At 41.5% G+C, this 16,730-nt stretch overlaps 1 protein-coding gene across 9 annotated transcripts in view; it reads left to right on the top strand.

Moving 5' to 3' along the window:
• The window catches only part of PAG1 (phosphoprotein membrane anchor with glycosphingolipid microdomains 1), a 180,625-nt gene that overhangs the window by 145,089 nt on the left and 18,806 nt on the right, over window positions 1-16,730 (top strand). For 4 of the 9 annotated variants that reach the window (XM_061602110.1, XM_061602119.1, XM_061602134.1 and 1 more), the window contains exons 2-4: window positions 3,004-3,215; window positions 5,173-5,205; window positions 8,622-8,673. In XM_061602110.1, coding sequence (XP_061458094.1) covers window positions 3,091-3,215; window positions 5,173-5,205; window positions 8,622-8,673 — 210 coding nt within the window. In that variant the 5' untranslated portion in view covers window positions 3,004-3,090. Of the gene's footprint in view, window positions 1-3,003; window positions 3,216-5,172; window positions 5,206-6,721; window positions 6,865-7,600; window positions 7,784-7,808; window positions 8,091-8,621; window positions 8,674-16,730 lie in introns of those variants that run through there. The other 5 variants (XM_061602154.1, XM_061602143.1, XM_061602183.1 and 2 more) reach the window with 5 other exon arrangements.

Below are 16,730 nucleotides of genomic sequence, written 5' to 3'. Positions count from 1 at the left end.
TAGCCAGAGAGCCAGAGCCCCCCCCCCAAAACCAGAGACTCCAGCCGAAAACACACACACCGGGGCACACACACACCGGGGCACACACACACACAAATCATTGTCACTCACCTCCACAGCTCTTCGCCATTCTGCTGCAGCCTTCTCCTCCGTTGTTGTCCTTGCCCTGGCTTTTTCCTCCGGTGTCCATTTTTTCCTCTCAGAGTCAGACGCTAGCAGGCTCCCCCTGCCTATTCATCTCTTCCCTCGTGCCTCCTAACACAGATCACGAGGGAAGAGACAGTCTGCGCAGAGGTCCAATCAGTGTGAGGCACATGTCTTGTGTTAACCAATCACAGCCAGGAGCTGACTTCCCCTTGTTCCTGCCCCCAAGTAACGTCCAACCTAACGTGGAAACGTTAAAGTTGAAGCTGAAAAGTAGGGAAATTACTATTCGTTCCGTTACTTGCCAAATGTAATGGAATTACCCATTCGTTATTTAAAATTGTAACAAATTAAAAGTAACTCGTTACTTCCAAGCTCTGTGCATGCCTTTTATAAGAATCTTTTGGACTGATGAACCTGTTTCAATACATTCTTAATGCTTGTATGTGGCTTCATGGTGGAGTCCTTCCTTTGCGTGGATTTTCATGGCACATTTAAACCATTATCCTTTTGCAGCACAATATTTCCATATTTTGACAGAAAGAGAGGTGAAAGCAAGCTTCACGCAAGATTAGAATGATAATAACTTTGAAAGATGTAAGTGTAGAATTCTGATTGTGGGCTTATCCAGGGCCGGCCCCAGACATGCTGGGGCCCTTGGGCACAAGCCTGCCCCAGGCCCCAGCGCTCCCCTTCCGCAGATAGCACGGCAAGAGCTTTGGGGCTCCACCATTCCCTTGCTTAACCTACCTTGTTGTGCGGTTGCGCATGCTGTGGTGCCCTTAACATCTTGGTTCGTGGCAGGGATGCGCGCACGCAGCACGCATGTGTGCCATCAGCCAAGGTGGTGGCATAGGCTTCAGCCCCTTAGGGAAACCTCAGCCGCCATCTTTGTTAAGGGCACTGCTGCGTGCACAACCACAGAACAAGGTAGGTTAAGCAAGGGAATGGCAGAGCCCTGAAGCTCTCGCTGTGCGATCCGCGGCAGCGATCCTGCCACGAATCGAGGAAGGGGAGCAGAGGGGCCCCTGTAGCCCCAGGGGCTGTTGGGCCAGTGCCCCACCTGGCCACCCTTTGGAACCGGCCCTGATCATGATACATATTTGAAGACATGCATATCATGCAGGTAGTACATTAATAAATAGTCCAAGTTTGACAGCAGTTCCCACTTGAATGCACCTTCGGTGAGGAAACCATGTGTGCAATTGTGCAAGATCTTGAAACAGCTGTAAGAGTATTATCACTATTTCTGAGCTGAAGTTTCTCAAAGACATTTCTCTGCTAAAATTTCTGGATTTTTTTCAGCAACCCCCTAGACAAAGAAGGCCACTTAGCAGAACTTTCTCTAAATATTGTCCACCATTCATTCATTTGCAATGGTCACAATTTTCTCTCCAAAATGCCTCAGAATGACACGCAGTCTAGGACATTTTCAAGGATGCAAAATAGTGGCCAGGCTGCCATCGTATTTGCTGTTATTGTTACTTGCAGTGGCAGCAAACCAATCAAAACACAACTTAGCAAAATAAAGAAGCTGTGTTATCCCACTGCTAATGGTGAGCAGCATCCCCAAAGAACTGTTGGAGAATTTCTCTCCTTCCTGGAGAAATTTGGTGAAATGATACCTCCCAGTTCCTTTGTCCACAGATAGGGTGGAAAATTTCAAATCCGCTTTTGAAGATAGCTCTACACGTGATATTAACAAGCACATTTTTGTGTGTCTCTTGTGCAATCTATGCACCTGTAAATGCTGTTAATACAAAAAATAGTATGTGTAAAAATGGCAAAGCTTAGTAACACTGAACCTAGATGGTTTACAGCTAAATTTTACTAAAATATCTGTGAAATGTTAATCACAGGTATAAAAAGTGGTTGCTTTTGAGGACTGAAAGGCAACCGTAGTATAATGCTGCCACCTTGTGCCCAAGCATGGAACAAATGTTTTCTGCTAGTCATCAGGCACAACTACAGGCAATAATTGTTCCAATGTCATAATAGAATTGTTCTTTAAGCTCACACTTATAATTTTAAAACTTAACAGGGTTCTGAACTATTAAAAACTTTGTAACTGTGAGAGCAGAAGGTTCTGGATGCTTCAGCTTAGAAGAATTACTTTAATCTAGAGCCCCAAAATCAAACATTAACATTTCTTCATGAATTTCAGAGCAATTAATTTTAAATAGGTAACTTGGTATAAAGAATGCAAAAAGTTAGTCATGACAATTTAGGCCTCATCTACACTATACATTTTAAAAAGCAGTATTACCACTTTAAACAATTGTGGCTTACTACAGAGAATCATGGGAACTGTAGTTTAAGCGTACTGAGAGTTGGAAAGGGACTCTCATTCTGCTCACAGAGCTACAATTCTCAGAGTTCCTGGGAAGAGGGATTGAATGTTAAACCACACTGGGAAACCATAGCTCTATGAGGGTAATACGGGTCTCCTCACAACTATCATCACCCTTAACAAGCTACAGTTCTTGGGATTCTTTGAGGGAAGCCATGCCTGTTTAAAGTGATAGAATATTGCTTTAAATGTATAGTGTAGATGGAGCCCAGTTGGGACTTACATGCAACTAATTTAGCCTGGATTCAGTTCTGTGAAATACCACCCTTCCCCCCCCTTAAGCTTATTCACATGAGGATTTTCTCCCTTGCCAGAGAGCTGGGGTAGTATAGTGGGCTAAGACTGAGCTACAAATCAGGAACTTTTAGCAGTATTTTTAGCTGAAATTTTAACCAAAATTTTAAATATATGAAAGCAAGATTTAAAGTGCAACTAACATAATCAAAGAGCCTGTTAACTGGACTTTATTGTAATCTCTCTCTTCCCCCCCCCATTTTTTTCTTTCACAGAAAGAGAAGCTCTTATCAGTGCAAATGCCAATGTCTGGTGGGGACTAATCGCCTCAACCCTTGACAGCAGCACCTCCTTTCTATATCATGGGACCTGATGGCGGCTTCCTCAGTACTGGGCTGCTTCATATCATCATATGGGGAAGCTTGGCAGCCATGACCATGCTCCTGGTCTTCAGTTTTCTGCTCTTCCTCTGTTCTAGCTGTGATAGGTAAGGGCTTACCCAGTAAGAGTACAGTACAGACAAGAACAGGAACCACGTTGTTGGACCCCTTTGGATCCTATGCTGTCCAGGCTACACAGTGGAACTACAACCCGGTACCAATGCAGCCTGGCTGTGGTATGTTTTGTAGATGGCACACTGCAGCCACTGCAAGAGGGAAACGGGGAAAGTAGCCATCAATATAGATATCTTCTACATGTGGGTGGATTCAAAAGTACGATTTCTGCCACCTTCAGTCTAAAGTGGTACTCTCAAGAGAGTAGGGCCCAAACCAATGGGGTCAAGTTACAAGAAAAAGGACTAGACTAAACATTTGGAAGAACTTAGTGATGGTATAGGCTCTTCAACAAGTGGAACATATTGCCTTGGAAGGTGGTGCACTCTCCTTTTTCAGAGGTTTTTAGGCAGAAGCTGGAGGGCCATCAGAGATGCTGTAATTATAGATTGCTTGCATCAGGAGGAGGTTGGGCTAGATGATCTCTGAGGTACCTTGCAACTTTATGATTCTATTCATTTTGCCACCTCATTCTACCTGCCCATCCCCACTCTGTTTTGCTACATGTGTAGACTAGACCTCAGTGCTTAGGATCTCATGAAGCAACAATGACATCAAAGAAAGATTATAAACGATAATAATCTCAGAGGAAATAAATGCATATGTTTTAAAAATAAATAATATAAATAATAAATATGTTTAATACTAGAACTTAAGAAGTTCTGTACAATGCTGAGGTTCTAAAATGTGTGTCTTAAAATGAAGGAATGATTATAATTTAATGTACAAGTCCATGAGACCAAGTTTAGTTTTACTCTACATTTGAATTTGAAGCAGAATTAATATTAATCCTTCTCGCCTGTTAATGTGACCCACATGTAGTGTGTCATGCATATTAATTATGCCCCACTTTGCATTGCTGATTACTCAAACAATAGAGGCTATGTTTCACTAGATCTTTTCTTTAAAATAAATAGGTTTGCTCTTACCCATTAAACTCTTATTCACATAAAATGGCAAAGCGGGGTGGGGGGAACCCTGAAGCAGGTTGTTCAATTGGAACTGAGTAAAATAATCCTTAAGAATTCTTACCCAAGTTTGTGATTGATAACGCCTGCCCCCTTTTGCATCCTATATCCCTGAAGTCCCTAAGACATTTCCAAGAAGACAAAACTGAAGAAATTTTTATAAGAAATCGGTCTGCTGGGTATTTCTAACAAGATATGCAAGCTCTAGTGCCAGACATTATCTGGCAATCATACTTTAATAATTTAACATGTTGTTATGCTGGATGTGGTATCAGGGTATTCATGGAGTAGGTACTTGCTGAGAAGTCCAATTAAACCAAATCCCTTCTTTCCTAGAAGAGTTACACTGATGCTGTTGATATAATAATTGATGACATTAAAAACAGATGCTTTGTCAGAAAAGCTTCAGGGAGCAAATTAGTTACTGCAAACATGAATCATGTTGTGTATTGCATGGACAGCATCATGGATTTTAAATGGCATAATTAGTCTGCTTTCAGTGAAATACATTTTAGGGGTACAGCTACAGTTGATGTGGGATTTGCCAGAGTTCAGAAGGGTGGTGAAATGTAAATATCTTGTTTCAGAAACTCTCATGTAAAGGAAGTTTGTGCCCCTGGTATGTTTGCAACAGCTTACATTGGTATGAATATTACATTTCATTGAGAATGACATTGCAGAGGTACCATCCTGAGTACTTATATTTGGTGGTGCAGCTAATGTTGGGATTAGGCCACTCATCGGGTGTAGCCAGTGCTGGAGGACAAGGTGGGGTGGCATTCCTCACCTGTCTTCCCAATGCAGAGCTCATTGCCAGTAACTGAGAGGTGGCTGGGAGGTCTATGCGGGATAAGCAGTGGAACCAATCAGATGCTGCCTGGCCATGCTGACCTCCACACCACCTTGCCTCTGTTCCTCTTAGGTACCGGCAGTGTCCTCCACGTTGGGAAGCCAGGTGAGCAGTGCACCCCACTGAGCGCTACTGGGTGTAGCAATGTTCATTCTCCTGTAAGTGCTTTCCCATTAACCAGTCTTCATTCCAAAACCATATTATTTGTGCAAGGGTGACGACTGTGCGTTTTATAAAAACCATCTGGGGCACTTTCCTGCTTTTCCTACATATGCAATATGTTGAACATAGAGCAAAATCCCAAGAGTAATGGACAATTTGAAAGAAATGCTATGGATTTCTTTTGTTAACTATTTGTAAAAAAAAGTTCAAGAAAATACAGAATACACACTACAAAAGATTTCATTGCAAAAGGGTAGAAGATGCATAATCTCTTCTAGCAAAAATAGATAAATAAAATAAAATAAAAATTCAAGAGTCTTTTGGTAGCTTAGACTACCAATTTTTTGTTGTTGTGTATATGCTTTTCTAGGCAAAAGTTTACATTTGTCAGATGTTGTCTGGTTCCCTCTGACACAGACCAGGAGTGGATGGTACTTGACAGGATTCAGAATGGGAGGGGGGATGAAACCATGCAGTAGAGCCCTCTTGATGAAACCCCCTGCTGCTCCCGGACATGTCCAAATCTACTGCAGAGGCAGGAGAAGCAGGGGCTGCTCCTCCCCCATGAGGGATGCGGAGGGCTCCTGTTCTGACAAAGCAGGAAGATTCAGAGGGGAAGGCAGGTCCAGTGCTGTCTGTCAGGCAGAAAAGAGGAGATCTGACCCTAGATGGAATGTCTGCCTTGACATGGCCTCGAACCATCTCTGTCACATGAATGTACTGGATTGAGGGTTCTTGCATTTTCCCATTAGTCCGTATCTACACAGACAACTTCCATGACAAACGTTGTGGTCACCTGTGTTTCCACAGTTAGGTCTGTCCAGGCAGACTAATGGTTGGAAGTCCCACCAAATAACATATTAAGGTTTAGGGACATCTCAGGAAAAATGAGAGTTCAACAATGGAAGTTCTTTATGGTTCTATTTATTGTGAATATATTTACATATAATATTACAAAAGGCTAGTACCAGAAATCAGATCATTGGGTCATACACTGCACATACAGGGGATGTACACCAACAATGCATGTTATATATCACATTACAGTTACATCACATTGCACAATCAGTAATGGAATTCTTTCACCCTTGTTGTGTGTGGACCTTCGACACTCAGAGAAGATGTCTTCTGTTCTTCTGACTAGGTTAAAAGCACTGGTCCTGACCTCTTGGGCTGTATATATAGCCCTTAAACCGCATGTTCCCTTCTAAATACTGCTTCTAGCTCTATAATCCAAACTTATCTGCTAACTGTCAGCTCAGCTTTTAACTCTGTACTGCAATCCCATGGGCAGCTACAGTCATAAAAAGAAACCAAGGTTGTCTTATCTCTTGTTTACACTTCCCAGGGAAACATTGGCTAACTGCCCAGAAATGGGAGATTTAAGGCGGATGGACAATAAAACTTACTTTTAAAGCATCAAACCGGCTTGTATTTTAACTATATCCCTACACCACTCATTTTTAACAAATATGAAGAGCTTGAGATAGCCAGTATACAGAAAAACATAGAAATACAGGGGTTTATCCCATAACAGCCTGAAAGCCAGAGATTCTCACAAGTTCTCACAAGATGCATTCTCTGCTTCTACTTAAAAGCTTGGTAGGTACATGGGGAAACTTGTTGGAACAACTGTGCAGCTCCTGTGAAGTCTTGGAACTCTTGCTGTTACTCGTGAACCTTGGCCCTTGCTCCTGGACCCAACTTTGTTGTTGCTTCTACTCTGCCTTGTAAGAGCACCTGGACTAGATTCTACTCTTTCCTAGCTGCTGAGTTCATACCATGAACTGGGCTCCTGCTGGGAGGAAGGGCGGGATATAAATCAAATAATAGATAGAATAACAAATACCATGAAGCTGCTATAACAAAATTTCTCTTCTTTACTTGCAAGTAAGTGCACCTGTTACTTTTTTTGGGCAGAAGCCAGGACAGATGCTGATAAAGAAAGGTGTTAAATGTTATGAGACAATAAGCGTTAGCCTTCAAAATGCAAGGCAACACTTTGCATAATTGTATGAGCATGATAAATACAACTTCTTTAGATGATAGCTGAAAAGCTGTAGTTCAGATCATTAGCTATATATGCATTCTTTAAATATCCAAAAATGAAACTGCTATTGTAATACCATGTTGGAAGGTTACTAAAGTTTTCTTTGAGGAGCCGGAGGTGGAGTTCTTTTTGCTGGTCACCAAATCCCACGTCAATTGAAAGGCAAGAGGCAAACGTTTGCTCTTAAGAAAAGGCTAAAGGCCCTAATTCTGCAGCAGATCTAGGATATGGGCACAAATGGAGGATGTAGGCATGCTTATAATTTGCTTTTTCTTCCTCTCACCCTAGGCTAAAAAGAGCAAAATGGAGCATAGGCTGCTTCTTAACCAATGTTGCTTTCGAGGTGCTTGGAACAGCCAGCAATATAAAATTCCCGTCTGGAATATGTTAAGAAACCTCTGCAGACTGGAAACAAATTTCTCTCCAACCATGTGCAAATGGCTGCTAAACTCTAAGTGTCTGGATCCATTTGTAGGTCAAGAAATCTTATTTTAAGTCTAAGAAGACTAAAAACCTTAACAGCCTAAGACTAACGGTAGCTGCAAGTCTGCCATTTGGTATACCAAAAATTAACCAGGCACGCTTTCACCCAGCTTAGATTTGAAACGATGCCTACTAAATTTCTGGCTGGCAGATTTTCTAATAGGCCAGTAAAAGAACCCTTTTGTGTATGTGCATTAGGCCAAAATTGGAGATGTTGCACATTATATTCTATATTGCCCTGTATATAATACACCAAAGGCTAGGCTTCTTCTCCCTCTTCAGACCTCCTTAGAAGGTCAGTCAGATGATTTTAACATCAGATGGTTAATGGCTGATGTAGATAAATTTGCCAGCTAGGGTAGCTTTATTTGCTTTAGCTGCAATAAAGATAAGAGCAGCGTTTTTGAATCATACTAGTACCAAATGTTATGGGGAGCTTTTCAATCAACTGAATTGTTTTAAATTTTGTTTATTTGTATTTTCAGGGTTTTATCCCTTTTTATTGGCCTGATTGTCTCTGTGTTTTTATATATATATTATACATTGTGTCTTGCATTTACATTGTAATGGCAACTGGTTATAAACAATAAAACTGGACTGACTGACTATAGTTAGTTATGCTTAAATCTCCTAAACATCAGTGAAACAAGTTACTTATGAGTAAGTTATTTATGTCCAGTTGATTTTAGTGGGATTTCCGTTTGATTGGGCTAGCAAGTTGTCGTCACTAACATTATTGCTTGATGTTTAAACTTATAATGCTGAGACTATTACTGTTGTTGTTATTTATTTTAACAACGTACCTAAATCTTTATTTACATTAAAGGGAGAAGACACCCAAACAGCAGAATGGGGACCATGAAAATCTGATGAATGTGGTAAAAAAAAACACTTATTACTGAAAGTGCTTTTTTATAGTTTATAACATATAAGATGAAGCCTGAACACAGGATACTATGAGTTGTAACAGTGTGTGTGTGTGTAAATAAATCTTAAGACTAAGAATTGGTTCATATGCCCCAAAACCCCATAATGAAAGTGTTAAATGACGTCCCATTTTACAACTGGGGAAACAGTTAAATTGTTATTTATAGTTAAATATTTTATGTTTTGGGCTGTTTTGTATGAATTGATCATTAGCCGTTATGACATAGACTAACATTAATCTGACTATTCGCCAAGAAGTAGTCTGGCTATATTTAAAATAATCAGAATATGAACTAAAACTTGTCTCTCTTTCCTTGCAAAGTAGTCATAGTAGCCTAAAGCTCAATCCAAGTGGAACATATCACACTGCACACACATTTTATATAATAATAATAATAATGATAATGATGATAATAATAATAATAATAATAATTTTATTTATTGGTCGCCTATCTGTCCAGGTTAGTGGACACTCTAGGCAACTTACAATAGCAAAAGCTATACATAATATACAATATACCAAACAACCACAGTCCTAAACAATTTAAAACCAATTTCCAATTAAAACATCATAAAATTAACCCTCCTCAATTCCATAGGCCTGCCTGAATAGCCAGGTTTTTAAGGCTCGACGAAAACCTATCAGGGAGGGAGCATGTCGGAGATCTGAGGTGTGTGTTTTGTTTTTGTTTTTTGCCTACCTCCCATACCTACAGAATACAGTAGCTCCTTTCAGGTATTTTCTTCCACACCACTGTAATTGTGGAAGAAAGAGAAGAGAATGGGGCCATGCCTGCTCAGTGATGAGTTCTGAATCACAGGGGAAGCCTATGCACATCCAGGAGGCTCCCCGCTTGAGATCTTCCTCCCCAAAAGTCCAGTGGGACCAGTGGATAAAGCCCTGCTCCCTTCAGCTGCATGATTATAATTGCATGGAAGATAAGGCCTGAAGGGGCCTAGCATGAGTTGCAATTATGTATCTATGTAACCTATCCTAGAAGACCAGGGACCTACATGCCTTTGTGCAGTGGTTCCAAAACATTTCCCCCACAGAACACTTGAAAATTCTGAGGCTCTTGGTGGACCACTTAATGATTTTTCTGCCTGTTGTAGCAATTGTAATGTGTTGTGCTAGATGCTGTAGAATTTGTAATTGTATTTATTATTGTTTCTTTTATTTCTTAAAAGAAGCAATAAAAACAGTCAAGGTGAATTTATGCAGACATGCTGCGGACCACCTGAATGAAGCTCAGGTTGAGAACCCCTGCCAGTGAATGTTTTGACCCATTTTGCCTATTGACATCTAGTTATAAGGCTCAGAGGGTTTTCCCCCCCAAAGTAGTCCCTTCCCTATAGGAATGTCTTCCTAAGGAATCCACCAAGCCAGATTGCTACCTGGCTTTTTTTTTAATTGTGGAAACTTTGCAAGTGTCAGAATGTAGTCAGTAAGGATCACTGAGAATTGCATGCCAAATAGAGGAGATTGTATTGTGGATTATTCTATTAATTAATTAAAGATGTCTGTTTTATTTATGACATGGTATGTTTTCAGTACTGTTAAATATATATATATATCAGTTGTTATTATTATTATTATTATTATTTATTACATTTGTATACCACCCCATAGCTGAAGCTCTCTGGGCGGTTTACAACAGTTGTCTTGGTGTTTGCTATAAAAATTTATTTATAAATGTGCATACATTAACTAATATTTTAAAATGCTACGTAGTTATTTTAGAAAAAGAGAGACCAGTATTCTAAACTGGAAAATTTAGAATATAAATGAGAAAAGGAGTTGGTCAAAACGTTAAGGTGATATATCTTCACATGCAATCCTTAACCATAGCTTCACATTATGTGTGAGCTATGCACATGAACTGTGGTTAGTGGCTTCAAAACAAGCCAGGATATTAACATTAAGCCAGGGCTTCATATCCTGGCTTGTTCTGAAGTCATTACCCATAATCTCCAGGTTTTTATGTAAAAAAGAAGGTATGGTTCAGTTCTGAATCCTGCCTTATTTGGCCACTTGCACAAAGGAAGGAACAGCTGCAAAGGGGTGGCACACTGGTTCATGCCTCTCATATATATCCTGGTTTAGGGTTGCATGTGAATGCAGCCGTTGTCCAGGTTCATTAAACCTTGGTTTGTTTGAACTTGCAAGCCCAGCCTACCAGACTAAGCATGGTTTGTTTTCTGCCAGCAAACCACAGTGTGAAACCCATGGTTTGATGTTGGCTTACAAACCATAACTTGTTTTAATTATGGTTTGGCATTACATCTGAACCAAAGAGCCCTCCTTAACCATGGCTTGTGTGGCCAGTCCCCTGATGTCAAACTACAAAGGCACAAGGCAAAAACAGGTGAAAAACAAGCCACATATGTGAGGTAACTCATAGTTTTTGAATAAACAATGGCTTACATGTGATAACTGCCATTATTTTAGATTTACAAAATGCTTGAACAAAGAGTTCTCCAAGTGAAGTACAAAAAAAAAAAAATAATACTGCTGAAATTCACAAATCAATTAAAAACAAATATGTATAAACCCATCATCAGCATTAACAACAAAGATAAAACTAATATAGGTAACTAAATTATATATCCAAGTAGGCTTGCTGAAAGAAAAAAGTTTTCAGCAAGCATCTAAAACAATATAGTGAGGGCATCTGCCTAATTAAATCTTTATTGTTACAGTCAATGACCAGCATAAAATAGAGACATAAAACTCTCGTAAGAGGACATTATCCTAATATACAGAAGAATAAAATGCAATAAAATGGAGTAAGAAAATACAAGATAAGATTGTTAAAGCATAATATTATAAGAGAAGATTGTTAAGACATAAGATTATAAATTTCCAAGGGGGGGGGGAGTTACAAGATGGCTAAGGTCAGTTCCTGGCAAGTTTTACTTGCCACAGTGCAAAATTTGGCAACACTAAAAGTAATAAATGCATTTTGGTGAGAAAGGAGTAAAGAAACATAGAATGTCTCTGATCGTCCTGGGGATTTCAGTAGGAGAGGTTCAACTTGAGTTCTACATAAATCACGATAGAATAAACAGTACAGGAGAACATGAGTCACTGTTTCCACCTCTCCAGAGTCACAAGGGCACTTATGGTCATGGTAAGGGATTTTTCTGTCTCTTCCCTCCATAACTGCTGATGGGAGGACATTAAAATGTGCCATTGTGAAGGCTCTGTGATGTTTTTGAACCAAGAGTACAAAAAGGTAGTTTGCAGGTTTATTAGGCTGGAATGCTCTGTCAATTGAGGTGTAGTTGGAAGTTAAGCCCAGATCATATTGGCGTTCAACATCAGCAATGCGTTGTCTAAGAATCATTCTAGCCATATCATATCCTTCGGAGATAAGATAACCCAAGGAAAGTCCATATAAATTGAGTTTTTGAGGCAAGGTTTGCTTCCATATTGACTGGAACTCATCCTGTAATGTTAATGGAGCTAAACCAATTGGAAAAACATTAGTTTCAGCCAGAAGTTAAAGGTGGTAAGCCAAGCCTTAGTTTTGACCTTCTGGAGGCCAGCCTTCAGTCATAAAGCAATGTTTGCAACACAAACGTACTTGGAGGACAGCCCTCAGAACTTTGGATTGTATTACTTCCAGTGGTTTAAAACTGGAATAAGGTCTGATTTGTGTTCCATATAGAAGCTGGGTTAATGATTTGGTTTCAAACAACTTTATTGCTGCTGGTACATAAAATTCTTTTCTAGTGTGGATAAAATTTAGTATAGCAGAAGCACTTCTTACTGCGTCATCAGCATATAATAGCACCAATAGGTGCCTGTGGGCTAGCTTTGGGGGATGTGTATTCATAGAATCATAGAATAGTAGAGTTGGAAGGGGCCTATAAGGCCATCAAGTCCAACCCCCTGCTCAATGCAGGAATCCAAATCAAAGCATTCCCGACAGATGGGTGTCCAGCTGCCCCTTGAATGCCTCCAGTGTCGGAGGGCCCACTACCTCTCTAGGTAATTGGTTCCATTGTCGTATGGCTCTAACAGTTAGGAAGTTTTTCCTGATGTCCAGGCGAAATCTGGCTTCTTGCAACTTGAGCCCATTATTCCGTGTCCTGCACTCTGGGATGATTGAGAAGAGATCCCGGCCCTCCTCTATGTGACAACCTTTCATGTACTTGAAGGGTGCTATCATATCTCCCCTCAGTCTTCTCCAGACTAAACATGTCCAGTGTCTCCTCATAGGGCTTTGTTTCCAGTCGCCTGATCATCCTTGTTGCCCTCCTCTGAACCTGTTCCAGTTTGTCTGCATCTTTCTTGAAGTGCGGAGACCAGAACTGGATGCAGTATTCAAGATGAGGCCTAACCAGTGCTGAACAGAGGGGAACTAATACTTCACACGATTTGGGAACTATACTTCTGTTAATGCAGCCTAATATAGCATTTGCCTTTTTTGCAGCCACATCACACTGTTGGCTCATATTCAACTTGTGATCAACGACAATTCCAAGATCCTTCTCACATGTCGTATTGCTGAGCCAAGTATCCCCCATCTTATAACTGTGCATTTGGTTTCTTTTAAAGTAGTTGAGGGCTGTGGGTAGAGAGTTTATATAAAAGTTAAACAATGGGACTAGTATACATCCTTGCTTTACTCCTTTAGAAGTTGGAACAGGGCCTAAAAGAAGACCCTCTGAATTTCACCCAATTTTTAAAAAGGTTTTCATGTATTTTATACATAAAGAGTAACAAGTGACGGTCCACTGTGGAGGCCTCAACTTTTTGCCAGAGTTTATTTCTGGAGATGGAATCAAAGACGATTTAAGGTCAACAAAGGCTGCAAACGAATATGTTTTAGGTTTACTGGTGCATTTCTCCACCAGGTGCTGCCTGATCCATTGTGGATTGGCCTGCTCTGAATCCAGCCTGTTGATCAGCTAGAATATTTTCATGTTCCATCTAGGCTTGAAGTTTTCAGTAAAGATGTCTGGCATAAAGCTTGCTGATTATAGTCAATAAGCTGATTGGGTAGTAATTTGCTGGATTGTCCTTTCTTCAAGATGGGGATAATGACAGCCAAACCCCAATCAGGGGAAATATGAGTATCTATGTAGGTGAGAGCCAGTGTGGTGTAGCGGTTATGGTGTTGCACTATGACCTGGGAGACCAGGGTTCAAATCCCCAGATAGCCATGAAACTCATTGGGTGACCTTGGGCCAGTCACTGCCTCTCAGCCTCAGAGGGAGGCAATGGTAAACCCCCTCTGAATACCGCATACCATGAAAGCCTATTTGCATGGTCGCCATAGTTCGGAAACAACTTGAAGGTAGTCCATTTCATTTTTCCATCTATGTAGGCAAAGAGATTTGCCAGAATTGGAGCCCATCATTTCATGTTTCTTTTGATTAACTCTGGGGGAATGTAATCACAACCCGGTGCCTTGCCTGGTTTTAGTTGGTTTACCAGGTCAACTATCTCAGAGATTGAGATGGGGGGGCATTCGGGAGGGATCCAAAGGTACATTCCAGCTGAAGGGTTGGTATCTTCCTCTGTGTACAGTCCACAAAACTGGACTTCCCAGGACTCAAATGGGATGTGGCAGTCCATACTTGATGGGCCACAACTAGGTGAGACTGCTGTTAGATGCCAAAAGGAGGCCATATCTTTAGCTTTGAATGCATGGATAAGCTGTTCACATGCTGCTCATTGTGCATTCTTCATTTTTGCCTTGAGCAAGGTTTAATACTGTTTTTTATAGGAGATTAAATAACTGGATGGTACCATTAAGGGATTTTTCTTGTACATCCTAAATTTCCTAAACGAGCATTTTTAGCAGCAATGTACTCTTGATCGAACCAACTCTTAGATTTAAGTTGGTTGGTTCATGGGCTCCTTGTGCTTTTTGCTGTTAGATGGACCTGTAGCTCTTTAACCTGTGTTTCATAGTGATCTAAGATCCCCTGATTTGGGCCTGCTAAAAGAATGGAGGAACGCATCATGTGAACATGGTCAGTGTGTAATAGCTGCATGATAGACCTGTCGATCCTCAAGTTCCTCTGATCCTAGTGGTTCTAACATCAGCCTCAGTATTTAGGTTAGATAGACTAAAGATAGGCTAAATGGCTAGATAGACTAGATAGACTAAAAAAAAAAGGAGCCCAAGAAGCGTGGGAGTTCATGAAGAACGTATTACAAAAAGCGCAATCACAAACAATTCCAAAGAGAAAGAAAAACAGAAGACATCGGAAAAAGCCAATGTGGCTACACGGAAGACTGGTGGAGGAGGTAAAAGTAAAAAAGAGCATGTATAAAGAATGGAAGGAAGGACGCATCACCAAGGAAGAGTACCGACGAGCGGCTCGGGCTTGCAGGAATAGCGTAAGGAAAGCTAAAACCCAGAATGAGCTGAGGCTGGCGAGGGAAGCAAGGAACAACAAAAAGGGGTTTTTCAGATATGTTCGAAGCAAGAGAAAGACCAAGGAAACGGTAGGACTGCTGCTCAATGAGGATGGCAAAATGTTGACAGATAACAAGGAAAAGGCAGAACTGCTCAACGCCTATTTTGCCTCCGTTTTCTCCCAAAAAGGGAACAGTGTGCAACCTTGCATCGGTAGCAATCTCAGTAAGGGGTCAGGATTGCAGTTCAAGATTGATAAGGAGATAGTCAGGAAATACCTAGTTAACCTAAATGAGTTCAAATCTCCAGGGCCTGATGAACTGCATCCCAGAGTATTGAAGGAACTTGCAGATGTACTCTCGGAACTTCTTGCCATCATCTTTGAGAAATCCTGGAGAACAGGAGAGGTGCCGGAGGATTGGAGACAGGCAAACTCATGTGGCAGGTTACACTCTGGACCTGATTTTTGCTACGGGACATGATGATAGTGATCTGTGTATAGGAAGCCTCACATCAGCTCCTTTGTCATGGACAGATCACTGCTTGTTGAGGTTTAGACTCACAACGACTCTTCCCCTCTGCAAGGGTGGGGGACATATTAAGATGGTCCGCCCCCGGAGGCTGCTGGATCCTGATGGTTTTCAAAAAGCTCTGGGGAGTTGTCCGGCTGATAAGGCTGGCGCTCATGTTGACACCCTGGTCGATCTGTGGAATGCAGAAATGACCCGGGCAGCTGACATGATCGCTCCTGTGCGCCCTCTCCTTTGTAGAGCTCATACAGCTCCATGGTATACTCCGGAGCTGAGGGCGATGAAACAATATAGGAGACGCCTTGAGTGCAGATGGAGACGGACTCCTGACGAATGCAACTTTGCACTGGTGAGTGCTTATAATAAGACGTATTTTGGGGCGGTGCGGGCAGCAAAGAAACAACATATCACTGCCTCTATTCAATCCTCTATTTCTCGTCCAGCAGAGCTGTTTCAAACTGTTAGAGGGCTCTTATATTCTGGCTCTAAGGACGTGCTGGAATCTTCTAAAGTTCGATGTGACGAATTTGCCAAGCACTTCCAGAATAAAATCTCTTGCATTCGTCAGGACTTAGACTCCAATGTTATAGCAGTGGAATCAAATGAGGTCTCCGGAGCACAGTCTGGCCATATTTTGTTGGATAAGTTTCAATTGGTGCAGCTTGAGGACGTTGACAAGGTGCTCGGACAGGTGCGTGCAACCACTTCTGTGTTAGACCCTTGCCCCTCTTAGCTAATAAAAGCTAGCAGGGATGGCAGGGATGGCACTGCCGGCTGGGCCAGGGAAGTGATTAATGCCTCACTATGTGAGGGAGTGGTCCCGCACTGCCTTAAGGCGGCGGTGGTGAGACCGCTTTTGAAGAAATCCTCCCTGGACCCAGATAATTTGAATAACTATAGGCCGGTAGCAAATGTGCCATTCCTGGGCAAGGTTCTGGAGAGGGTGGTTGCATCCCAGCTCCAGGCACTCTTGGATGAGACCGATTATCTGGATCCATTTCAATCGGGTTTCAGGCCCGGTTTTGGTACGGAGACAGCCTTGGTCGCCCTGTATGATGACCTGTGTCGAGAGAAAGACAGAGGGAGTGTAACTCTGTTGAT

Source organism: Rhineura floridana, chromosome 1 (genome assembly GCF_030035675.1).
Source record: "Rhineura floridana isolate rRhiFlo1 chromosome 1, rRhiFlo1.hap2, whole genome shotgun sequence".
Lineage (NCBI taxonomy): Eukaryota > Metazoa > Chordata > Lepidosauria > Squamata > Rhineuridae > Rhineura > Rhineura floridana.
Note: the sequence above shows the minus strand (reverse complement) of the source record. Positions and strands in the feature narration are given on the sequence as shown.